This window comes from Chondrus crispus, genomic scaffold (genome assembly GCF_000350225.1).
Source record: "Chondrus crispus Stackhouse genomic scaffold, scaffold_162, whole genome shotgun sequence".
Classification (NCBI taxonomy): domain Eukaryota; phylum Rhodophyta; class Florideophyceae; order Gigartinales; family Gigartinaceae; genus Chondrus; species Chondrus crispus.
Window position 1 is genome coordinate 14,785 of NW_005179030.1, and position 24,659 is coordinate 39,443.

General features: G+C 51.8%; 8 protein-coding genes; 5 read left to right on the top strand and 3 right to left on the bottom strand.

Moving 5' to 3' along the window:
* Positions 1-706: 706 nt before the first annotated feature.
* On the top strand, positions 707-862 carry CHC_T00002928001 (hypothetical protein). The gene has a single exon (XM_005713989.1). The coding sequence runs from the start codon at positions 707-709 to the stop codon at positions 860-862; it is 156 nt and encodes a 51-aa protein (XP_005714046.1).
* A 55-nt stretch (positions 863-917) lies between these two features.
* CHC_T00002929001 (hypothetical protein) lies at positions 918-1,169 on the top strand. The gene has a single exon (XM_005713990.1). The coding sequence runs from the start codon at positions 918-920 to the stop codon at positions 1,167-1,169; it is 252 nt and encodes an 83-aa protein (XP_005714047.1).
* Positions 1,170-2,043: 874 nt separating this feature from the next.
* On the bottom strand, positions 2,044-2,967 carry CHC_T00002930001 (hypothetical protein). Its single transcript, XM_005713991.1, has one exon. It carries the CDS (start codon positions 2,965-2,967, stop codon positions 2,044-2,046), a length of 924 nt encoding a protein of 307 aa, XP_005714048.1.
* A 1,042-nt stretch (positions 2,968-4,009) lies between these two features.
* Positions 4,010-5,223, top strand: CHC_T00002931001 (hypothetical protein). XM_005713992.1 is given in 2 exon segments: positions 4,010-4,957; positions 4,958-5,223. The coding sequence occupies 1 exon segment, from the start codon at positions 4,010-4,012 to the stop codon at positions 4,955-4,957; it is 948 nt and encodes a 315-aa protein (XP_005714049.1). The 3' UTR covers positions 4,958-5,223.
* A 5,351-nt stretch (positions 5,224-10,574) lies between these two features.
* CHC_T00002932001 (hypothetical protein) lies at positions 10,575-11,296 on the top strand. XM_005713993.1 is given in 4 exon segments: positions 10,575-10,618; positions 10,619-10,756; positions 10,880-10,996; positions 10,997-11,296. 2 exon segments carry the CDS (start codon positions 10,619-10,621, stop codon positions 10,994-10,996), a joined length of 255 nt encoding a protein of 84 aa, XP_005714050.1. The 5' UTR covers positions 10,575-10,618; the 3' UTR covers positions 10,997-11,296.
* Positions 11,297-11,300: 4 nt separating this feature from the next.
* CHC_T00002933001 (hypothetical protein) lies at positions 11,301-14,915 on the bottom strand. The gene is made up of 4 exons (XM_005713994.1): positions 13,983-14,915; positions 11,989-13,934; positions 11,612-11,940; positions 11,301-11,572 (listed from the first exon to the last, which is right to left on the bottom strand). The coding sequence occupies exons 1-4, from the start codon at positions 14,913-14,915 to the stop codon at positions 11,301-11,303; spliced, it is 3,480 nt and encodes a 1,159-aa protein (XP_005714051.1).
* Positions 14,916-15,441: 526 nt separating this feature from the next.
* CHC_T00008688001 (Sel1-repeat containing protein) lies at positions 15,442-20,423 on the top strand. XM_005713995.1 is given in 2 exon segments: positions 15,442-20,205; positions 20,206-20,423. The coding sequence occupies 1 exon segment, from the start codon at positions 15,442-15,444 to the stop codon at positions 20,203-20,205; it is 4,764 nt and encodes a 1,587-aa protein (XP_005714052.1). The 3' UTR covers positions 20,206-20,423.
* A 44-nt stretch (positions 20,424-20,467) lies between these two features.
* CHC_T00002934001 (hypothetical protein) lies at positions 20,468-20,926 on the bottom strand. Its single transcript, XM_005713996.1, has one exon. The coding sequence runs from the start codon at positions 20,924-20,926 to the stop codon at positions 20,468-20,470; it is 459 nt and encodes a 152-aa protein (XP_005714053.1).
* Between the last annotated feature and the right edge of the window lie 3,733 nt (positions 20,927-24,659).

A 24,659-nucleotide genomic window follows, 5' to 3' on the forward strand; every position in this document is an offset into this window, starting at 1 on the left:
CCTGCTCGGCGGACGCGGCGCGAACAAGCCCGTCAGCGTGTACAACCCCAAGACACGCGCGTGGTCCAACCGCGACGGACCCGGCCCCGGCGTCGAGATCCACCACATGCAGTGCGTCGTCGTCGGCTCCCGCGTCTACATCCCCACCTCGTGGACTGGCGGATTTCCTTTCGAGCGCAACGCAGACAAGTTCTACGTCTACGACGTCGCCGCCGATCGCTGGTCCACGCGCGCCCCGCTGCCGGAGAGCCGCCGCCGCGGCGGCGCCGCCGCCGTCCTGCGCAACGGCGTCATCTACGTCGTCGCCGGCAACCGCGGCGGACACGGCGGGCACGCCACCTCCTTCGGATGGATGGACGCCTACTCCATCGCGTCCAACTCGTGGCGCACAAACCTCCCCACCATGCCCTCGCCGCGCGACCACACCGGCGGCGCCCTCGTCAAGGGGCAGCTGTGCGTGGCCGGCGGCCGCGACGGCGGCGCGCGCAACTTCTTCAACGAGAACAAGGCCGCCACGTGGTGCTACAGTTTCGCTACTAGGAAGTGGGTCAAGAAGGCCGACTTCCCTATGCCGCGCGCCGGCGCCAATACGGGCGCCATCTGCGGCGGCGGCATGATGATCGCGGGCGGCGAGGGCTCCGGCGACGCGTCCAACCGCGTGCATGTGTTCGACGGGTCTCGATGGACGGAGGGCCCCAGGATGGTCATGAAGAGGCACGGCTCGGGGCTTGCCGTGGCCAAGTGCACGTGCGGCCAGATCTTTATCCCGTCCGGTAGCGGGAGCCAGGGCGGGTCGCCGGAGCTGCTTACGACGGAGCGCTTCTTGCCGGCGGGCAAGCCCGTCAATTGCGCTAGCTATTAGGGTGATGCGGTCGCTGCTATGGTGGTAGGGATGTGTGGTGTAGTGGTGAAAAATTATGCAATCGTTTGAGGGAGTGTGCCTGTCGTCCTGTCGTTGTTATCGGAAACGCGTTGCAACTGTGCTCATACAGCATGACGTCACCCCCGAGACATGCCCCGTACAGTATAGGCCGAACACAGTAACGGGCTGTCTGCAGTACCAAGGGTACTGTAAAAAGAGACGGACGAATTTGGAGTCGCACGACTCACGTCCTGCACATGAGCAACTCATGGAAACTAGCCGTCTTCATTTCGTCGCCGCTAGTTAGTGTATCGGACCGTTAGTCCTCGTATGAGGACAACCGTTATTTTATTTTATTTTTTTCTAGACAACTGAACGCGGGATTTCACTTGTGTGTTTTTGCAACCAAAAGGCCATCACTATTACAGGTAAAGCACTTGCTTGTCGATTCTAGCGAAACCCAACTCATTGGTGCACATAAAGGTGTTCAAAAGAATATTTGGCTTACAGTAAGCATTTTTCATTAACCTACAGTAATTTTATAGAAACCGTGAACATCAAAGTTGAAAAGAAATTCGCAGATTCTTGTGTTATGATAACGCTTGGTCGGATAGACACTAGCTCGTATATATACAATATATACAATATATATATACCGTATATGCGTTAAATCGAAACTTTATAAAGTATAAACTTTACATGCCCTCGGCAATAACATATTGCAAAAAATTGGAATAGCAGTTGTGAATACACAGAGAGAGTAAGAATCCAATGAAGCTTCAATCGCCGGTTGACATTTTAAAGAGGCGTTTTGGTTTCGAAGGTAGCAACACATAACGTTTTGAGGTTAGTCAAAAAGGCTTCTATTTCAGGCATTTTAAAGTAGCTGGAAAAGACGTGCAAGTCTCACCAAACTCCATCCTTCCGCAACACACAAATCAACTGAGGTGGCGAGAGTATCTTTTTCCTCCTTGTTGAACAAGCACAAGTCGAGAAAAATAAAGTTGAAAAGTAGCCTCATATGAGGTCACTTGTCGTCGAGACACTACTCTCGCTACGGGCTGCGATCGGACACCCTGTCCTAGTCGGTCAGTACACTCTGCCCAGGGCAGATCAACTCCCGGATCAAAGGGCCTGGGAAACGTGGCCACGCGGACAAGGAAGCGGCATCCATTGCCCCATCACGCCTCCTCGCCAGCCAACCTCTTGCTTCTCCTCCTCTTCGTCTGCGGCTCCCCTCCTCGCGCCTTCCCCATCTCCCCGCTACGCCGCACCCCGTTCCATTTCCCCTCCCCCTTCACCCTCCCCTTCTTTTCCTTCGTCTCCTTCGTCTCCTTCGTCTCCTTCTTCTCCTCGTTCTCCTTCGTCTTCTTCGTCTTCTTCTTCTCCTTCTTCTCCTTCTTCTCCGCCCTCGCCGCCTCCTCCATCCTCTCCGCAAACGCCCGCCCGTCCCCCAGTACCCCCACGTCCACCCCGACCCTCGCCCACTCCTCCCTACCCCATACCCGCTTCCCCACCTCCGCGTACCTCTCGCACCCGACCACGTGGTCGTTCACAACGCCCGTCGCCTGCATGTGCGCGTACATAGTAGTCGCCCCGACAAACTTACACCCCCTCCTCTTCAAGTCCCGGGCAATGCTCCTCGACACCTCACTCTCGCTCCTCATCTCGCTCTGCTCCCTCGCCGTGCCTTGCGCCTGCACAAACCCGACCCACCGCCAGAAGTATTCTGCGAGCCCGAGCCCCTCGTCCTCGCGCATCCTCACCACCGCCCGCGCGTTGCCGATCGCCGCCCGGATCTTGCCCTCGTGCCGCACGATCGCCCGGTCCGCCGCCAGCCGCGCCACGTCCGCCTCCGTCATCTCGCTCACGCGCCAGGCGTCGAACCCGTGGAACGCCGCCCGGAACGCCTCGCGCCGCCGCAGGATCAGCGCCCAGCTCAGCCCCGCCTGGAACGTCTCCAGCAGCAGGTGCTCGAACATCGCTCGGTCGCAGTACACCGGCTCGCCCCACTCCGAGTCGTGGTACGAGATGTAGTCCTCGTCCCCCGAGAGCGACCAGCCGCACCGCGTCGGGGCGGCGGCCGAGGAAGGGCCCGATGCCATTTTGGGCGTGTGCGGAGCCCACTTCGCTGCGCCCGTTGGGGAGCAAGAGCGCGGGCAGGTGGTGGCGCAGGCGCGGCGGGGCACGCAGAAGATGGTGGGCAGGAAGGCGGGCAGGAAGGCGGGCAGGCGCGGCATGGCGTGCATCGCAGGATGCGGGGAGGAGGAGCAGAGTTAAGGTTGGGCGCGTTATGAGAGGCGACAAGTCTCGGTTTCGGGCAATATTTAAAACAGTTTCAACATTTTACATGTTTAGTGAAAGATTTGGTTCCACTTGCTCTGACACGTGTGTCCCACTGTTGGGGCAATACTGTATTTAATTAAAAAACAGTTTCAACATTTTCGTGAAAGATTTGGTTCCCCACCTGTTCCGACACGTACAGTATGTCCCACTGTTGGGTACGGCACTGGCGATGAGAAGAGTCGCGCGGCGAGTGGAATGGGACGGAAAGGGGATGCAAAGGCCTGTAAGTTGTGCGAAAGGTGTACACAGCTGTGTACACCTTACGGACAACTTACAGCTGACGGGACGGAAACGCGGGAAGGTGTCTGCATTCCGATCGTGGCACAATGTAACCAATGATTAGCCCCGATGCAAATGGATATGCAATTTCCGGCCCTTGCCACACGCAACCTGCAAATTTTCGACCATCAGTGCCAAAACACGGGTACACGTGTGATATGATCTGGGCTTCTGCGGCCCGTGGAAGGTACCAAAACAGCCAGCCGCGCTTTGTAATTGGCTCCCGCGCCTTACAGCTGCAACCTGCATGGATCAAAACCCCGCCCTACGCCAAACGTTACCGCCGTGTCAGATCCAGCCCGTCTTGTCAGCACCAAATTTAAACCGGACTCCAACCCTTATTTTTCCCACATCTCCCGACGCAAACCCCATGGTCTGATCTGACGCTTGCAAAGAGAGAGTAATATTCACTTCCAACGAACAAACCCCCCTCTATTTAAAACCTTCCTACCTCCTCTCCACCTCCTCTCCAACTCTACCTCCTCCCCAACCCTCCGCTCTCGTTCAACAACTCTCACCAAAATGTCTTCCCATCAACCCCAACCCACCCCGTCCCCGTCCCCGTCCCCGCGATCCCCGCACCACCTCCACCCTTCCGTGCGCCGCTCGCGCACCAACCCCATCTCCATCTACGCCTCCCCCGCCTACAAACCGTCCACCACTCCCACCACCACCCCCCCGGCCTCCCCGCGCCACGCTTGCGCCGCGTCTTACGGCGTCTACGTCGACGCCCCCTCCGACGCCCCCGCCAACGCCCTCCGCACCCACGTCTCGGAGCCACTCCAGTCGCCCCACCAATCGCGCCGCGCCGCCTCCATCGCCGCCCTCGCGCACGCCATCCGCCTAAGCCACTCGCTCCCCGCTCACCCCGTCGAGATCGTCCTCGACGACAAGGACGTCGCGGACCACTTCAACGGCCACGCCAACTCGTGGCGCGACCGCGTCAAGGCCCGCCGCGCCGACAACGTCTGGCGCCCCGTCGCAGACCTCGTCGCCGAGCACGGCGACCACCCCGTCGTGCTCCACGTGCGCAGCGCCACGCACGCCTTGTCCTCCCCGGTCAGAAAGGCAAAGGAGCTCGCCTTGCAGGCCATGGGAAAACACGCCTTTTGCAGGCTGTGCCATCGCAACTACGGACGCGCTGGTGCGGTGCATGAGTGCCATCCGACGTGCTCTACCCCGCCGTGCCACGGCGTGCGGTTCCAGAGCGTGCAGGAGTATGAAAGGCATGTCGAGGAGCGGCATCCGATCGCTGTCGTGTTTCCGGAGGACGGGAAATTGGTCGTCGCAAGTCCCAAGAAGGACACTACGTGCCCCGATGAGAATTCGGCAGACAATATTGAGGTCTTGACTTGCCCGTCGTGCAAGGCGCCGTTCGTTGACCTTGCCGCTTTCGAAGCACATATCGAGAAGGAGTGCCCGGAGGCGCTCGCGCATTGGTATTCGCAGACCACGATTGTCAAGGATTGAAATAGTTTGTGCAAACCGTATTTATCCAGCAGTAACTGTTCAAAACGTCAACACGGATTAGGGCCCTTTTTGTAGGTGGCCTCAACGTGTGTAGAAGAATCGCACAACTTTGCTTGTCGTTCTTGAACTTGTGCTTATCTTAGTTCTCTTGTAGAATCCCTCTCAGTTTGGATCCCTTAGAGTACAGAGTTCTGGCTTCAAAGGCTTAATATAAGTTTTGACCAAGGAAATAAACGTGCACGCCCTGTGCCACGCCACTCGGACCCTCCAGACTGCAATCATACCAATATTAGTGGACCTCGGCAGATGCCTGCAATTTACTGTATACATAATAAAAAGGCTATTCTCGAGGCGAAGTTCTTCGTCTCCGCCTTGACCGCCACACCTTCATTACCGAGTTCTCGTTCGCACGAGCATACGCCTTCCAGTACTCGACAGCATGTTGTGGTCCGTGTAGTGTTCCACTCTTCGAAGAAAAAGGTACTGTGCAACAACGCCAATCAAACGGCTTAATGATTGCCTTCTGCGGCAGCAGATGCAAACCACCTCGAAACAACGTTCCAACCACGTATCGCCCCAGCGCAGAATGGCTCCCGAAAAATACATCCGCCGCCACCATTTCATGCATCGACTGCAGAGTGTCCGTCGCTATTCTCAGATGGACCTCTAGACCATTTTTGAACTCGAACGAGTCTTTTCCGACACCCCGTATCATCGCTTCCACCCACTTCGCATCTCGAACCTTGCCATCAGAGTCGACAAAGTCCCGCGTCATTTTTCGTATATCGTGGCCCATGTGGGCGATTCCTGGTTTGGCTCGGCCCTCAGAGTACATATAAATTGCCACGGGCAGGTGTGAAAACACACCTCCTTGGTTTTGAACGATACGCATAGTCTCACGAATCGAAACTCCAAATGCTTTGCAAGACACCATGTCTCGCTTGACCTCAAAAAAATCGCCTCTCCTTGCGTGCACGGCAATTATCATATGATCTTCCCAAAAGGCTACAACGCGGCGTGCTCGGTGTGAAGGATGTGGTATACGGAAGCGATCAAACGAGGCACGGCCTCCCGAACTACCTTGATCATTCGGTAACGCTGCCTTTGGCCGCGGTATTGCGTTTACACGTCCATGTAGGTCCCAATACTTGTGGAAAAAGAAAGCTTTAGTGACGGGATCCGGATATCGGTCAACTGGTGATTGTGCACATGTTTCTAAGGGCATTTGGAAAATAGTGTTCGGTTCGTTGTTCCGCCGAACGAACTCCCTCACATCTAGAGCACATCGCATTTTCACCTCATCTAGGTCTGTTTCTCCACAGAGCCGACGACTATAAGTGAGATTAGCTGGAATTTGTACCACCCTCCTCGGCTGAATGCGTGGAAACGATTTGTTTGTCACAGTACGCTCACACGTTTGACAGGCCGCGTAAAACCCGTCGAAGGAAGAAGCGCAAAATGTTTCTCGATAAGCGCTGCGCTCTATCTCTCCAAAGCCCCACCCAAAGAAATCTTCGACGGCATTCTTATCGATTTTGGAAATTGACCCATAAGAAGCTATCCGATGTGAATATGACAACCCTAAGCGAAGGGCAGCGCCGACCTCTGCGTTCATGATCCCAAATGCATGACCAATTCCGTCACTAGCCGATTCCCGTAGCGGCGAATATAAAATTCGGTTTCGAGACTCGACTAGGCTTCGTACTTGAACGCGGGGAGGTACGTACCATGGAGAATTAAAGCGATTGAAGTGGGAGGGAACTGGAACAACTTGAGAAACGTTCACACCTTTGTGCATATGTTTGTGCTTCCCTTTTTGAGGTTGCAAAGCGGCTGGGGTGGAACTCAAACGATAGAATGAGTCCCTTGCTCGTATACTACATGCAATCAGCATCACAAGCGCAATTTGGGGGAACAATCTCATGTGTCTTCCCTGCAAGGCATTCTTTCCATGCCGGATAAAAGAGGCCCACGGTCCAGATTTTCTCGTTGGTTTTAAACGTTTGTCCATGGTTTGAGGCGAAGAATGAGCCCCTGCTGTGCTTCCCTCACGCGTACTCACGCGTTCTATGACTTGACATCCACTACTATGAGCGGCTGAAGAAGGGAACGCTTTCTCCTCGACTCTGTACATCACTTCTGGAGGTCGCATCGACTTGAAAACAAGGGTCTAGGGCGAGAGTCTATGAATTTTGCTGTCTGGTTGGTATGGACTCTCAATGAGAGAACAGACAGCACAGTGCTAAAGAAGAACAACAAAAAATCTGCAAGAAGAAAAAAAAATTCTCCATCAAAAACCCTTGGTGGGGAATATGTTGATATATTTATTGACGCTTTGGCCTATGTGCCCCTCTCCGTGGAGGAAGTTCGCCCATTGCATGAACTTTACTCGTACATATTCCATTTCGCCGCAAACTGAAGGGCAAGCAACATTTTTAAACTCGTCCAGCCGCAGTGTTCACCTTTTTGAGTAGTGGGTGAGAGACGTCCCTGATAACATATGACAATCACACGGAAAGTCTGAATTTGCTTTCCCACACCCCGCCCTACGGAAAGGACAACGAAGAACGGCTCGACGTCTTTGGTGGTGTGCATTTCCCGCGGAATGCATGGGATTCCGCTTTGTTTGGGGAAGAGTGAAAGTCTGACAAAGTTTTCATTGTTCGAAATACGAAGCACTAAAGCGAAAACACTGTCGTTGTAAATAATCAAGTTTTTCCATCACTTCTGATGACGTTCCAAGACGACTGTCCATTTAATAAATAGTTGCCAGCACCTGCTCCGCGCAGTCAAGACCGTCATACTTGTTGGGTCTTATCCTACTTCACATTTGAACTATTGAGATCCAGTTGAGTTATTCTATCCGAACATCACACAATGACACCTCGGCTGTCCGTGAAGGCTTCTATCTCCAATAACCTCAGGCCGATATTCCACTCCGCATTTGTGACAGAAACCACATCCACATCTGCACCTGACGAAATTGCAGTACCCTGAATGTCGCTCAATGAGCAATCCGCATTTGGGACATCCCTGCCATTCGTTCTGAAGTGCGAGACGGAAAAAAGTCGCCCGTTTCTTTTCCGACAAGACTGTATCGCAAGTCTTGTTGTCATGCCACCCTTCCTTGCAATTGACACAAGTTGGAGTTTTACAGAATACGCAAGTAATTTTGAACTCCTCCGGACAGCTACGGGTGCGCGTATCCTGAACCCAGTCGAAAGGCGTGGCGCATGATGGATTCGAGCAGTATCGGATGCGGTTGTAGTACACCCGTTCTACAATGAGATCTTCAAGACGCTCGTAGATATGCGTTCCGATGGGAAAGAGAGAAAGACAAAATCCAGCTTCCATACCCAGTCTGCACTCTGGGCACGGTATCGGATATGCCTTCGTCTCCGTTGCCACACGCATTAAGTACTCCTGAATGCATGCCCTGCAGTACACATGCCCACAGCTTGGGAGGCTGCATGCATCCCTCTCAAGTTGCCCCATACATATCGGACAAGAAGGCCGGCTCTTTCTGGGAACATCCTTTCGGTGAGAGTCCGATACTCCGTTGATGTCTTTCAAGCTGACCGTCTTTGCCTTCCTTCCTCTTGCTTCACATCTGCTTCTCTCCTGACCATGTTCCAGTCTGGTTCGGAGGGAAGGAGCTTTGATGTCATTGCTTTTCACAATGCTCAGACCACGCACTCCATCCGAAATCGAAATCAGGCCGCAGATTTGAGCATTGTCTGCAGGTTCTGAAATCGAACAGCCAGCCGATGCCTCCGTATTGGAAAGGTAGAATGATTTCGTCAACAGCGCTGCCTGGTCAAGACAAAAGTTAATTGTCCTCTTAAAAGCAGTAAAGCCCGTGTACAAAACCATTCTTTGTGCTTATCGTTTTGGCAAATCGTGCTCCGTCTTCTAGACGTAGAAGCAACTGAGGAGAACTGAGTCACAGTTTGAAGAAGTTGAACTGTTTCCAAAGAATCACGAGATTGAGAATAGCGAGTTCAATTGTAAAGCAGCAGGGTTTTCTTCAATACTATGGAAACATTTCTATGAGGTGGTACAAGTTCGCTTTTTGCTGACTATATTTATATATCCTCTTGGATCTACCGTCAGTTTATACATGGATGCCAAGAATCTTCATTCAAGGTGGTTCGGAAATTACCAGTCGCTTGTCTATATGTTTCTCAGTTTTAACTCTGCTCTTTGCCAACAAATCCACGTCGGTGATGGAATTGAATTGATATTGTACCTCTGACAAAATATCAGTCCTACTAGGAACGTGCTTCTGGACAGCAAGACAGTAATCAAGCCCCACTTTCGAAGGGCGCATGAATCTCTTTTCAAAATTTGACTTGCACTGGAGCTCGGAAAACATCAGAATGGGAGAGAGATCACAGTGCTCATTACAAATAAGAATTCTGTTTTAAAAATTGGACCATCTGGCTTCGAGGGAATTTTCGGAGGGCATAATAATGTTTGAACCTGTGAATATGTTTATGCAAAAAAAAAAAATCGGTGCCTCCGAAGCTTAAGAAACATGAATGGCATTGTATCATGAAACACTTGCAGTAAAGTTTTCACCGCACGTTGGATAAATGAAGAAGCCTTCAGTAGATTTAGTATTCAATCTCCTCATTTGATGGGCCTGCCTAAAAAACTCGACTTGGAATTGATCTCAATGGAAACTGAATGGGCCAGTACGTCTGCAGTGTTAAAATAGATTCGAACATGAACGGTTGAAGGGAAGATGCAGTGCACTTAAAAAGATGGGCGTTTTACCGTAGAGATATCCACATTTCAACATGTGTACCTTTTGTGAAGTCTATAGCCTAGTCTCGTTTCCATTCTTAAGCAATCGCTCCAGCTCTCTAATTCACAGCTTGAGGTCAGATACAAGTTATAAAAGGTAGATCCAGAATAGTTTCTTTTGCGTATGAGGGAACGTGCCTGCGGCTAGGAGTGATGAGTAGAGTGAATCAAAAGTGACAATCACCCTGCATCGCCACTATTTACCGTTTTTGGATTCACATGTGTTTTGACCTTGTAATCGTCCAACATCGTCTGCTATTGCCTTGAAAAAGATCGCCAGCGTGATTGTAGTATTCTCCGTCGCGTAAAGAACTTTGTTACCACTTCGCTTGCTCAGAGAATGACTCCCAATTCAAGGAAAATAATAAATTCTGACCGACTTGCCGCCAGAAAAAGTAACTTAATATCCATTACGATTAATGGGGCTCCCTGAACTGCTGTAGGCGTCTGTCAGGCGTAACAGCTTTTCTCATGTCCGGCGTTTGGCATTCGGAACTAAACTCAAAACTATATCAAGTGCGTTTGAATCCCCCTCACCTATTCAATCTTAAATCAGTAATGGTTAGAGGGGTTTGAAGATGGAAATTTTCGACTCTGAAAAGTGAAACGGTGCTGTCTTGTGTTGAGATGTTCAACCTCTGCAAAAAAAAAAAGGGGATATATATTACAGGGTGCGGATTCCTCGGGATATGCAGAAAGATCTAAATGAAAAGAAGCAAAACCTAAAAAAATTCTGCATATTTTTTCAATAACCGTCTCGCAAGCCGGTCACCAGCAGTCCCCAGCCCTTTTCATGCCCACCGACCAACCCCCCTGCTCCGCTAAACGTTCAGTCTCCAAACAGCTGTCGAAATGGCACTACCTTCCCGCCTCGGTGCATTTATGGTTGGCGCGGCGTTGGGAAGTGCACAGTGCTTCTATTGGTTGCATACGGATGTGACGAACGTTGCAGAGGCGATGACTCGGAAGATCGCCTCTGTCCGCCTTGAGGTACGGACAAATGCTTGCACTGGATCGCTTTGTACCTAGATGCACGCTATCGTATAGCGAAGCTTGCGAACGATGCCTAACAGTGAAAGGGGATTGTGTCTTCATGCGAACGTTTTTGCACAGATCGAGGAAAAGGATCGCGTCGCAGGCATGAAGGTTTCTGCAATCGAGTCTGCGACGAAAAATTACAGGGCCGTTGAGGCTGTACCAGATGGCGTTCATGCCGGATCTTCAGCATGACAGCTGCACCAGAGAGTAGTGAGGGACATTTTCCGGATATGGAAGATGCATGTTGGATCTATTGGGGAAACGATTGTTGCTACGAGTATTATCGTTGGGCTTCAATGCGACCAAGCCGGCAAGAGACATTGGTTAGCTTGGCCTCGAGACCAAGATGGCCAACCCGTACGCATTTCTGATAATGCAAGCTGTCAACAACCGAGCAGTGGGTGTGTGAAGTCCGCGTCACAAGACTATACCCACGACCCGGCAGCTAGCCCCTATCGCTTCTGAAAGAACTTCTATGTCAGTTGAACTGAACACTTTATTCGTCGTCTATGTCTTTCTTTTGTCGCTTTGAGCCGCGATTTTCCTGCGCACCTTCCAAGGCGTATTTCCGCTTTTTTCTCTCTATTGCGCTCTGTTGGTGCACAGCTTCTGCACGGTCCAGCTCCTTCGTTTTTCTTTGAAGTCGTTTATGGTTTGCCTCCTTCCTTTTCTTTGCTCTTTCGTTTCGAATGGTGTAAACTGCCTGGAGCAGCTTTTGTTGCTTTCTTTCTTCAGGCTCAAGCACCAAGGCCCGTTCTTGTGAAATGGCTGCCTTTCTTTCTGCTTTTGGCTTTCTGTCCTTCTTACTGACGAAGTTCTTGGGCTTTGATGCGTAAGGTAGCGAACCTTCCAGTTTCTTTGGGATTTTCAGCGGTGCGAACACTGGCTTTGCCCTCTCGATTGGTGCGTACAAAGAGTCCTTGTTTAAAGGTATGGGAAGCTGCTTTGCTTCCCGCACTTCTCGAATTGTACGCATGCGCCATGTTCCGGTACCGTTTCCTTGCCGTTCTTTATCCAAAAGCGTTGTAGCGATACTGCAAAACTTGGGAGCCACCACAGGCACCCATGCCCGCAGAAACACGATATCGCTAAGCAAAATTCGATCCTCGAAACCGGCGCGGAAAGTACCTGCAGGACTCTTTGCAACTTCACGATCAACGAATGCTCGCTGTGTCGCTTCGGACATTGCTTTCTTGACTGTACCCCTGATACCACTTACTGTTCGGAGAGTTGCGCCGATGTATTTTGAGGCTTCAAGCTCGCTATTAAACATGCCTTTGATGAATGCAGTGTTCTTATGAATCTTCACGGGTTCACCAATCAATTTCAACTTCTTCACAATGTCAAACGAAGTGTTCACTTCTGTGATGACTCCCGAACCAGCAATACGAAAACCAGCTCGCTCCCTCCCGAGAGATTGACATAGAATTGCTCCAGCACCTGGTGGTACGGCGGGACCCCAGAATGTTGCGTTACAATGCAAATATTCAGGGGTGTATTTCAGAAATCGTCGGCGTCCCCCCTGATCTTCAGTGTCGTAAACGGGGACTGACTGAAAACGACGCCAACCGATGCTGAACACGACCGGATCTGTCGACTTCAGTACACCACGTTTAAAGCGGTGACGCCTTATTCGTGCTCTTAGGAAAGTATTTCCCTCATCGTTTGATGGCTTCAGTCCCCCGATGACAACAGGAAAGTTAGGGTCGAAATACTTAACAAACTCCATGGGAACATCTTGTAGCTCCAGTCGAACGTAATGGCCTGGTAGAATTCCTTCAAATGCCATACGTGCCTCAGGATCGAGTCCGCTCATTTCTTCATTTCTGATCTTGTCAAGACGATCTCTTTCAGCCTTCCGCGGATCCACCTCACGTTCCGCTGCGCCTCGGCGGGCCTTACGAGAGCTATTATCCGGCGCAACGATGCCGGACTTGCTATCGCTGTCGTCTTCATCTCCTGGGGTTTTCGTGCCGTCTCGCCTATCCCATTCAGCATTGAACTCTTCCTTCTGCTGGACTTTCCGTCTTCTGATATCATCAATGTCACTGTCCGAGTTGTTTTCTTCTCCGGTTTCGTTGGCAACAACTGGAGATGCGTTCGCCCGATGAACATGTCCAGTTTCAAGATCCTCGAAATCTCCGTCTACCACACTGTCGACGTCCTCTTCGTTCCCCAATTCTCCAGCGCTTGCATTGCGCTGGCCAGTTCCGAAGCGTTGCCGTCTAAGGCGGGCACACAGGCTCTGATCAGAGATCCAATCATTCGCGGCATTCGGGAGTAAACGCGTGATATCGTCAAGTACGCTCATCGGGAACCCCAATCCCTTGTTGTTCCCGGTTTCGGCATGGCTTCTCTTCCGCTTTGGCGTAAAAAAATGATCATCTTCTTCTGCACTAGAGCCTTCGAGATCAGACTCGTCATTGTCGGTGACATTTCCTCCGTCCTGAGATCTCTTGGTATCTTTCTTGTAAATGTACTTTGCGAGTGCTTTTGATGGCGACAATGACATCTTTAAGTTCGCTGCAGCATTGTCCAACATTTTGCTTTTCCAGATCCGAGCAGTGGCATCCTCATCGTCGTCTTCACTAGAACTGCCGCCTTCGTCGGATGAATCATGTACGGCTTCGTTGTCCTTCGGGGGCTGATTCTTGACTTCTACTGAAGACCCTACACTGGAATCGTCTCCCTCGTCGTCGCTAACGTCATCTTCTTCTTCGCTGTCTGAACCAGCTTCACTGCTTCCTTCTTCATCTCCCCCTGCAAAGTCCGCTCTCCTCCTTAACCTTCCCTCTTTGAACTTGTCAGACAGAATTCGTTTGCCCCCCTGCACGAGTTGCAATTGCGACCGTCGCAAACTCTGATCAACAGCTTCACTGGAAGTCTTCTGCAGACTCTTGACCATTTTTTCACCCTCTCCATCCGACGACTCATTTCCTCCGCCTATTTCATCCGCGTTGTCCGTAACCCCAGTTGAGACCAGAACAGATTTATCAGAGAATCGAACTCCTTGGGCTGGTAGGTTAACGTAGACTGCATCGCGATCATATGAAATGCCGTCCACCTCCGGTGCCATCGGAGCATAAACAATTCGCTCCCTTTCGGACACTCTTCGTTTTCTCTTTCGTGCCTCAGGGTCTTGTCCATTGTTGACCGCCATTTTGCTAGTAGCAGCCACCTCCGGGGGAGGGCATGGGTCCGGAAGAACTTCAACATTATTGGCGGACAAATCGCCGACGCCTGCAAGATGAACACGCCATTCACCGGATGTTAATCTTAGTGGAGAGCCCCGCACATATCCGTACGCAGCGACTGAACGATTTGCATGTGCCGGAAGGCTCTTCGGGGTTATGTCTTCCACTCTATCAGCGAGGACGTATGGATGATCGGCACGCCAGCGTAGATTTGCGTATTTCGTAACCGAGATGAAACGAGCGAGGTTGAGCACTTCACGATTAAGGTAATCTCCAGAAGTGGTAATACCGGACAAGTAGAATACTTTGGCGCCATCATATAGCTCAGCCCAAATGCGATCTTTGAAAGACTTTTTTGCCCGACGAACCTGTTTGCCATCGCGAATGTCGTCAAGATGGGTGAGAACTCCCATGACCTTGGGCATGCCATGAGCGGCAGAAATATTGAGAAACTCGAAAGTTTCCATTTCGAACCCAAAACTAGCATCGATAACCAGGAGTACGAGGTCGGCGACTTTGGCAGCGTCAATCATAGAACTCAAGTCTGGGCCAACCTCAAGAAAAGTAACCCTCTTCTTCCGGCCTGCAACAATGGTGATAGGTCCAGTGATGGTCGGGATAGACCTCTTTGAGTAATGCTTGACCAAGTTTCTGATAATTGTGCTCTTACCCACGCCCCTGGGACCGACGACAGCGACGACACGAGGGGCATCATCGCCACCTGTGCGGTCGACCGGAGCTGTGGGATTTGATGCGCGTTTCTCGGAGCGGTCTGCGGATAGGCGAATGCGCCTCGCGAATGCGCCTGGCTTGGCAACGGCGTTCTTCTTTCCACCTGTTCCGGAATTGGTCTTCTTCTTTTTTGCCACGCGGGACGCGCGATGAGCCTTGTGGGCAGCATCACCAGAAGCGTCCATTCTGGTACGTTGCAGTCTTGGCCGCGGAGCTTCCGCAGACGGCACTTTCAAGTACTGCCGCAACGCATTTGATGTTGATACGAACGGGGTTGATGCTAAGGAGGTTGATGTTAAAAAGGTTGATGCTGAAGAGGGGATTTCGTGAGGAGTAAGTTGCGTTCTACTGTAGCAGGGGGCAGCCCTGAGCCGTCGGCGGTGGCGTAATACGTGGAATACGTGTCAGATCGCGAGCAGTTGGACACGTATAATTAGAAGCCGAGTAGGTGCGCTGTCGTTGAAGTTCAAAAAAAAAACTCAGAAGTTGGGCATCTTCCCGCGCTCTGATCCTTCTTAGAGCGGTCATTGCTCATCCTTCCTCCAAGCCACCTCTTGATGTTCAGCAACTTCCCTTTTCTCTTTGCTCCCCCGCCCTGCCTCCGATAACAGTGTCCTCACCACTGCAGTGTTGCTGCATACCCACTACGCTCTCGCAAAGACCTCCCGTCTTCCGCATTTATGCGGTCCGCTTCTCGACTGTCTCCCACCAATGTCGCTTGAACATACACTTGCCGCTGCTTGCACCGCCTTAGATACTGCCGTTGGTCTATGTCCCCCAGACTGCGACTTGCGCGCCGTTTTGGTTTCAATCCTAGCCGCCCACACATCTATAGCACGCACACAACCCGACTCGCTTGCGCCATGGCGCCTCACACTTAAGAAAGTCACCGACTTTGCCACCAGAATTACCACTCTCCTGCAACGTCAAAGTCTACAACAACCAGACATGCAAGCCCGCATTGAACAGCTTAAAAAAGAGGCAGAGAATCTCCACGCAGAATGCGACACTCGTGGCTTGTACACGGCCTCCGTCCCGCCACTTGCTTCACAGCGCCTATGTGATAGACTCTGTTTGTGTTTAGACTCCGTCCCGACCGAGGCGCTGCAGGAAGTCGCTGTCCTGGGGCCCAACGCAGAAAATCTCCGCGTCTTATTGCGTTCCCTCTCCGTCTTCTACGATTTCATCGAGACGTTGCTGACCAGTGAAATCGGCATGCTTCCTTTTGCTAGCAAGCTCATCGGCTTTATACGCGACCACATGCAAGACACAAGCAGCCATCCGCCTCCGATCTCATCTGCCCCTTGTTCCCGACCGGAGGCAACTCGCTTCGTTGCAATCCGCGACGCCCTCAACTTGTACATTGATGCAGCCAACAAGTCTGCAATATCCCAAGAAGACAGCGGCATAATTACCACAATTTTGCAACTGCTATGGCCTGGCGTTGGCGACGAACCGCTCACCACGGAAATGGAGATCATGAGTACGTGTGTCACATTTGACACAAAGAGCTCTGAACTCAACTTCCCCACCATGCTCGGCGCTACTGAGAACTCCGTCCTCTTCAAGGCCATGTTTCAAATCCCAAGCGACTACACCCAGGACAACAGACCAACGTGGCCGACAGCAGTCGCTGTAAAGATGTTTCGTCCATCGATGTCCACCATTGCCAGGGAACCTTTTTTTCGACAAGAGGCTCTGCGCGTGTCCACTTTTACCAATCCTTGCCTGCTGGCTGTCCATGGCGTGCATTGGCCTCGTGAGGTCCCAGTTTCCAAGAATGCTGCCTTCACGAACGACATTGTCGTTGTGTCCGAACTAATGACCGACAACCTGAGAACCATTAGAAGAAGGGCACCCGCATCTACTTTAGAGGCCCAGCTTCGAATTTTGATAGATGTGGCCTCAGCTCTGGCCTGCCTTCACGAGGCAGGCGTTTGCCACCTTGGACTGACCCCAGAAAATGTTCTCCTCCGAGTTGACAAAGGCGTCAGGTATGGCCATGCAAAAGTTGACGTTACCAGTCTTTTCAGATATGCACTCTTCCCGGACTGGCTCGATTCTATTCCCCTTCGGTCTTGGATGTATATTGCACCAGAGTTGCATGCAGAAGGTCAACCGAGGTTCACATCTGATATTTGGTCCCTTGGAGTCCTCGCTTGCTTTTTAATGGGAGGGGCATCCCCTACTCACGAGCAAAACTCCCTAAAGTGGTCATCAATGCACAGTCAGAAGGATTCGGCATGGTCATGGGCCAGTACTATCCGAAACAGGCGCATTCGGAATATCTTCAGATCGTGTCTTTGCACGAATCCAAAGGACCGGCCCACAGCAGCCTTTCTTGTCGAGAAGCTTCAAAACGTTTTACAGTCGGTCTCCGCCAATGGCGGGTCCGGTTCAGACGTGATGGGAAATGTCCTGACAAATGGTAATGATCTAGGATTAAATGACTTCGACATCGATGCAAACCGTGACACAAAAAAAGATGCCTTCTTTGAGTTTGAAGATGTCTGTCGTGCGTTGTCCGACTCAGAACCACCCATCCGCGGCAAAAATGGATCAGATACTGGCCTGAAGCAGAACGGGAATGACCTCAGCATCCGTCGAAGGAAAAGACGCCGTATTGCAGAGCTTGATCCAGACGACCTCGACTGGGCAGAGACGAATGCTCCGGACAAGACCGCGGTTATCGAAAGCACATCGAGCTCCAGTCCGTCCAATGGGCCAGGAGTTGAGCGCCGAGCACTACCGAACCGACGAGCGAAGGAGAAAACGGGAAGTGAACCGACAAGCGCAGTGGACCAATTAACACCGGGTACGGAGGTTGATTTGGTACACTCTTCAACTGCTGTGAAGCATATCAGAACGACCCAAGAAAAGAGAAATCGGAGCGATCTACGCAATAACATGCGTGATCAAAGCTGCAAAGGTTCTGACGACAAAACCGAAGCTAGAGGTCTTTCAAGAATATCTAATGATACAGATGTGATAGATGAAAATCATGCGCCGCCTATCCAAGGACTGAATCATCAATCTAGTGAGCTCCCGTATGCTGCCGTTGATGAAAATAAGTTTGATGACGATGGTGCGATCTTTATCGAACCTTCTCAAGCTCAAAAGACTGGTCAAAAGCTCAGCGCTGATAGAGCAACGATACCGAGCAAAAGCAAAGTAGAACCTTCAAAATATGAACGCATGAACCGGAAAGCTGAGGTCCTGCAAGAAAGTGGGCGACCGGGATGCATCGAAGAGGCTGCTAATATGTTTAAGATGGCGGCAGATGCTGGAAATTCGAACGCTCAAGTCAATTATGGCCATTGCTTGGAATTTGGCCGCGGCGTCAACCAGGACTTCTGTGAAGCGGCTATGTACTTCCAATCGGCGGCCAATCAGGGGAATACAAAGGGTCAACTGAGGATTGGTCTGTGCCATGAGTTCGGGAGGGGTACGAAGAAGGATTTCCGAGTCGCTGTGGATTGGTACAAACGGGCTTCCGACCAGGGAAACACCCAAGCCCAAACGAATCTCGGGATTGCATATCACCAAGGGCATGGAGTTGAGAGGAACTACGGCATGGCTGCAGAGCTGTATCGTCGTGCTGTCAAGGATGGCCATACTGCTGCAATGTTAAATCTTGGTGTTCTGTCTGAACATGGTCTCGGTGTTCCTAAGGATACGAGCACGGCATTCCGATTATACGAGAGTGCTGCGGCGGGTGGTAATGAACGTGCAATGTTAAACTTGGCGCTCTGTTATGAGAGGGGACATGGCACTCCGCGAGATCTACGTCAGGCTGCGCTGATGTACGTGAAGTCGGCAGAGGCAGGAAATCATCAGGCCCAGTTCCGTGCCGGTCAATGTTTTGAGAACGGAGAAGGTGTTCCACGAAATTATATGAGAGCAGCTGTATATTTCAAGAAGGCAGCGGAGAGCGATAACCTGAATGCGATGAACAGATTGGGACTACTGTACGAAGACGGCCGAGGTGTCGATCACGACCCTGTAAAAGCTTTCAAGCTCTTCAACGCAGCATCAAAACACGGGCATTCGCCATCCACTTTCTGTTTGGCAAGGTGTTACGAGTACGGGGTTGGAGTGAAGAGGTCGTTGACAATTGCCATAAACTGCTTGAAGAAGGCATGCGAACAAAAGAACCCAAAGGCCATGGTTACTCTTGGATACAAATACGAGTCAGGGGTTGGCGTCAAGAAAAGCACAAAGGAGGCCGTGAGGCTTTACAAAGCATCTGCTGCGTTGGGCTGTCCCGAGGGGGAACTGGCCCTCGGACAGTGCTTTTACTTTGGGTATGGAATGGAGAAGAACCTCTCCGAAGCGCTACGTTTATACGAGGGGGCATGCAAAAAAAACGATCCGAGTGCTTGCCTTGAGCTTGCGCATTTATACAGGGATGGCGTTGAAGTACCGCAGGACTACCAAAAGGCGTTTGGTTTGTACAGGAAGAGTGCAGTAGGGAGGAAATCGCTTGCTCACGTCAATCTGGGAGAGTTTTATTTTTACGGGCGTGGAGTAGAAATAGACTACAAGAAGGCCATTCAGCATTTCAGATCAGCGGCGGCTTTAAAAGATGAAGGGGCGGCGGAGGCGTTTCGATGGCTTGGGGACTGCTACTCAGATGGGAGTGGGGTCGAGATAAACATGAAGACGGCGGTTCGATACTTTCAGAAAGGTGCCGAAGCTGGAAGTGCAGGTGCGCAGATGAGCCTGGGATGTTGTTATGAGAATGGGACTGGGGTGGAAGTGAATGGTACCAAGGCTGTAAATTTGTACAGAAAGGCAGAGAAGGGAGGAAACATGACGGCCACAAGCAATCTGGGGATTCTGTACGAGAAAGGAAAGTTTGTGAAGCAAGACTACCAGAAGGCATTTCGTCAGTATACACGGGCAGCAGAGCACGGAGTGATTGAGGCAATGTGCAATCTTGCGGATTGCTACGCGGAAGGCAACGGAACGCCCAAGAATGTGTCAAGGGCGTTTGAATTGTACAAGGAAGCAGCTGGACATGGTCATTCTGGAGCTCAATGTGAGCTCGGGGCATGTTATTATCACGGGAAGGGTGTAGAGCAAGATTTTAAAAAGGCGCTAGAACTGTTCGAGAAAGCTCGGGAGTCGGAACCAGAGGCAGTTCGGCAACTTGGCACTGCGCATTTTGATGGGTGCGGTGTTGAACAAAATTATGTGGAGGCTCTCCGTCTGTTCCATGAAGCGGCACAAAGTGGAAACCAAGACGCGTATCTAAACATTGGGATTTGCCACGAATATGGACACGGTGTTGCTCAAGATTTTGGCAAGGCTGCTGAATTTTATCGGCACGCGGCTGACGGCGGCAACTTGACGGCGATGCAGTGCCTCGGGAATTTGCACTTTTCCGGAAAAGGCGTTAAGAAGGACTTGGAAGTGGCGGTGGGTTGGTACCGACAGGGAAGGAGCCTCAGTTTTGATCAGACTCTCCAATGACTATGTAAGAGGGACTAGTTAGGTAGACGGACATGAGGAGGGGCAGGGATGAGAGCAGAGGATTGTCGTGAATTTTAACACGCGTGCGAGGTGTTTTGTTTGAGACAGTAGTATTGTGCAGTACATACAGTATCCACAATTTGACAAGGACTCCTTTTCGGGCATCGGCGCGATGCCAGAGTGACGCATTAAACACGGACACATCCAATGTTGCAGGACACGAGAAAGGCGGGGGTGACGAGAGCAACGATGAAAGATGGCATCATCTTCTCGCGTCGCTCGACTGAGCGCCGTTGGTGTTGTAATTGAGTAACTTTTCGATCAGCTCGACGTGAGTGAGAATCATGCGGCGACAGCAATATCGCGTGAGCTTGAGATGGTCCATGGCCTCGCCCTCCGAGAGGCTTTCCTTGACGAGTTCAATGTAGATCTGCCACTTGTTGCCAATCACCTTGCCGCACGTGAAGCAGCGCACGGGGATGATCATGTTAGCGGATGGGGGGTTGTTGGCGAACTGGAGTGGGGCGAATTGGGGAGGGGGGAAGAAGAGGGGAGGGGGAAGAGGGTGGGGGGCGGAAGGTGGTTGACGAATGGGGTCGACGTCGGAAAGTGTAGGAAAAGGTATGCTTGAGACGGGGGCATAGATTAAGGGATGTTGGACTGTAGAGGAATGTTGGACTGTAGAGGAAGGAATGTTGGACTGTAGCATAACTGTTGTCATTTGATTCTACCGGTGGTGATGCTCTGCTCTGGGAGCATCACCACCAGTAGAATTAAATATATAACCAAATAACCAAATTTTGATGATTTGATGCGGATTGACATCCCCACCGGTCAGACCAAATCTGTGGGAAGATAGAAATTGCACTTTATTTGGTTAGCCCTAAATCTGGGAAAAAGGGAAATTATCCGTTCGACGCGCCGGCGGGAAATCCGGATATATAAAAATCCGAGGGCGGTATCCCGACCGACCCTCGGGGGTAACTTGCTACCCTCCGACAGCGCCGGCGAAAAGTCTCGAGACTCGACATCCGAAGTATCCCCATCCCCCTCGCTCTCGCGACTCCTTTCCCCCGCCGCTGCGTGCGACGAGCGCGGCTACTACTAACCTCATCGTTCCCGTTCTCCCACAGTTATGGGCCCAGGGGGAAAGATGAGTAAATTATCAGGATTCTTCGACCCGCCTCTCTTCGCCGCCGATGGCGATCTTGAAGCCTGGCGCAAGAAGGTTGGACAGTGGGTCGACTCACTCAAAGTCGCCCACGACCAAGGCACCGATCGCACTTTTCAGACGATGTTCAAGCTCCTCGGACGAACGCTCTATGAGCGCGGCCTTCCGGAAGCTCAGAAGGCAATCGTCGATGAAGCCCAGTCCAAAGGACAGCTCGACTACCTTCAGATGGATGATCCCGTGCAAGCGGCACTCTCCATCGTCGAGCTTGTCGCTGTAGACCCACCGATTGCCATGGTCACAAGGCTCGTCGCATCATACCAGAAGGTCACCTCGTGTCGCCAAGACAGGAACGAGAAGCTCTCCAGCTTCGTCTCGAGGTTCCGAGGTTTGGCAGCCAAGCACTTGCTGCACGCCAACACTTCTTCTTCTTCGCAGATAGGTGAAGTTTTGGCGATTACCCTCCTCAATAACGCAAACATAGAGGAGGGAACGTTGACCAATGCCAAGCTCCAACTAATTTCGCATGCAGAAGCCCGAAACAAGGAGGAGTCGGCAGTCGTCGACACCGAAAAGGTATCCAAGGTGCATCTCGAGGAAGTCCTCAAGATATCTGAGAAGCTGAAGAAGGTTGACGTTCCACTCCGCGAGTCAGAGTCCACGGCCGATGATTACAAGAAGGCTCTGTCCGACTTCAGATCGCAAACAATCAGCTTCATCCGCTCCTTGGACATTGCAGTCCAAGACCTAAAGGTGACTGCAGAGAATAATGCTGCGAAGACGTCAGTGGCAGACTCTTTTCTGCCGCGGCATACTTCTTGCAGGCTCAACCTTGACGACGCGGTGATCGTGCTGAGGAATCTGACCCAGACAACGTCAATGGATGCTCCTCAGTTCTCCATGAAGGACGTCCAAGCCTTAGTTGACCGCAAGGTCAAGTCTCTCATTGGCACCCATGGCAAGCCTGGCCCTGCAAGCATCTTCGACAGACTCTCTGAAGTCGGCTCGCGTCACGGGCAGAAGAAGGACACTCGAATGGGTCCACCCTCTAGCCGTCGTGACGCATCTCGAGGCAGTCGCAAGAGGCAGCTGCCTTCTGATCACGAGACCCAGTCCATTTGCTATGACTGCGGAGAGCGTGGTCACTACAGAGGGGCAGCAGAGTGCAAAGAACCTAGCGCCTTCACTAAGAAAAAGAGGACGCGCCGAGACCCCAGTGACGGCGGCTCCGGGGCACATCCCTCGTTTTTTCGGAGAGGCTCCGGCGGCTCGTCAAACAGGCAAGCCTAGTCAGCCATCCCGGAGCCTCCTCGGATATCAATCCGAGAATCCCGGATCCAAATCCCATTATTGATCCGGGATGTCCCAGAAGTGTTGGAGGAATTTCTTGCGCCGCAGCCCTCTGCACTGCCATGAACATTCCGTTCAAACTTCGAAGGCTAGACTGTGAACCGTTCTTGCACGGATATGGCAAGAATTGTAGCGACGCCGAGGTCACTATTGGAGTTTGGGACCTTCCTGTGACCGACATGAGTGGAACGGAAGTCAAAATTCCGTTCTACGTTACGAGAGGAGATGGATTCCTTCTTCTGGGTAACGAAATCCTTCACCGTTCGTACCAGCTTGGACCGGAGAACCTTTTGGTTATTCCAAAAGGAGTGAGAAACCTCTCGTCAAAACGCCTCACGTTCAAGACATACACCGAACCAACAATGTCGAGTGACCCCGATGCGGTTCGCACATTTCTTCTCGTCGTTCCGTCGAAAACATCCTCCTTTGTGACGTTCTTCTCCACGGAAGTCTCATATGCGTCCACTATCCCGCCGGCAGAAACCATGAAGGCAAGGTTTCGATATGGCAGAATCGCCGGTCGCTTTGCCAACAAGCTTCATGGATATTCACACCTTGCCCTTCAAGACATGGAGACGCTGTGTCGTCGAGGAGGGGTTATGACTCCTGTGCTAAAACAAGCGCTTCAGAGAGCCGTCGAGAAGTGCACTAGCTGCAAAGAAACAGGCCGCCCACTCCAATCACGGAAGATATCCTTTGGGAAAATACTCGCCTCGTTCAACATCCATGTCCAACTCGACTTCTTCTTCTGTGCGGAGTTCGAGAACGCCCCCATCTTACATATGGTGGATGTCCATACGGGTTATTCAGTAGCATCCCTGATGCGGACCCGTGAGATGGACGAAGCAGCTCGGCAATTGGAAGTCGCATGGGTAAACGTTCACGGTGCACCATCAATCATATCGGGAGATATCGAGTTCTTCAACTCCCGTTTTGCCGACGCCCTAAGGTACTTCTCAATACGTTTTGAACCCCGTCCAGCCCGACGTCATAACAAACTCGGCGTCGTGGAGCGGAAGAATGCGGTTGTCCGTGTGCTTATCCAACGTCTTCTAAAGGATGCATCAAACTCCTCGGCGTGCAGTGTTGACTCAGTTAAAAGGAAAGACGTGGTCTCACGTGCCGTGTATCTGAGCAACATCTTATATGGAAGCAAGTCACTGAGCAGCTTCGAGATGACTCGGGGTTACACCCCCTCGCTTGTTGGTCTCCCTCAAGCAAAGCTGTCCGCTGATCTCATCACTGCGCATAACGAGCAAGTGGCACGAAGAGCTTTGAGGCTCCTCGACAAGTCGCGATGTCCACAAGCGCTTCAAGCCGCCCAGTTATTACGTGATGACCCTGTGTATTTCTTCAAGAGAGGCCCAAAGTTTGGCTCGTGGGAACACGCGTACGTGCGGAACCCACAGCCCCACTTCGTCGTCCTTTCAAGGCGTCAGGATCACATTGGTAAGCCCATAAGAGCGGCATACGAGGACGTTCGGAAAGCTCCGTCCTCCCCTCTACTTGCCGAGTTGGATGACATGGACTTCGTATTCCCACGGTCGTACTCCGTCATTGATGAGGACTTTGAAGAAGGTATGTTCCCTCCAACATCGGCACCCCCTCCGCTTTTCTCGGAGTTGGAAGAGATGCCGAATGTGAGTGACAAGTCGCCTCCAAGCAGACCGGAAGAGTCTGCAGGGCAGCAGGAGGCGGCGAATGTAGACAGCCTTCCTGACTTGGAGCCCCCCGGCGATCTGACGGACATCTCTGAGTTCAGGACCGAAGAGGCTCTGTGGGCTTCCCACCCCATATCAAAGAGCTTATTAGCATCCTCAAAGCCGAAGAGGTTGAACAACCCTTTGTTGGACATCAACACAAGGTCCATCGGTCGCTGCAATTCCTTGTTTGGAACACGGTATCCAGTCTCAACTTCGAGTAGCACTCTCGA

Bases quoted from the DNA above. Each gene is read 5' to 3' on its own strand.
- CHC_T00002934001 (XM_005713996.1), bottom strand. From the start codon at position 20,926: ATGACAACAGTTATGCTACAGTCCAACATTCCTTCCTCTACAGTCCAA.
- CHC_T00002928001 (XM_005713989.1), top strand. From the start codon at position 707: ATGAAGAGGCACGGCTCGGGGCTTGCCGTGGCCAAGTGCACGTGCGGC.
- CHC_T00002932001 (XM_005713993.1), top strand. From the start codon at position 10,619: ATGGCACTACCTTCCCGCCTCGGTGCATTTATGGTTGGCGCGGCGTTG. The intron at 10,757-10,879 runs GTACGGACAAAT...GTTTTTGCACAG, and splicing joins TCGCCTCTGTCCGCCTTGAG to ATCGAGGAAAAGGATCGCGT.
- CHC_T00008688001 (XM_005713995.1), top strand. From the start codon at position 15,442: ATGTCGCTTGAACATACACTTGCCGCTGCTTGCACCGCCTTAGATACT.
- CHC_T00002933001 (XM_005713994.1), bottom strand. From the start codon at position 14,915: ATGGACGCTTCTGGTGATGCTGCCCACAAGGCTCATCGCGCGTCCCGC. The intron at 13,935-13,982 runs GTGGCTGCTACT...CAAGACCCTGAG, and splicing joins ACCCATGCCCTCCCCCGGAG to GCACGAAAGAGAAAACGAAG. The intron at 11,941-11,988 runs GTCCGAAGCGAC...AGTTGCAAAGAG, and splicing joins GGTACAGTCAAGAAAGCAAT to TCCTGCAGGTACTTTCCGCG.
- CHC_T00002929001 (XM_005713990.1), top strand. From the start codon at position 918: ATGCAATCGTTTGAGGGAGTGTGCCTGTCGTCCTGTCGTTGTTATCGG.
- CHC_T00002931001 (XM_005713992.1), top strand. From the start codon at position 4,010: ATGTCTTCCCATCAACCCCAACCCACCCCGTCCCCGTCCCCGTCCCCG.
- CHC_T00002930001 (XM_005713991.1), bottom strand. From the start codon at position 2,967: ATGGCATCGGGCCCTTCCTCGGCCGCCGCCCCGACGCGGTGCGGCTGG.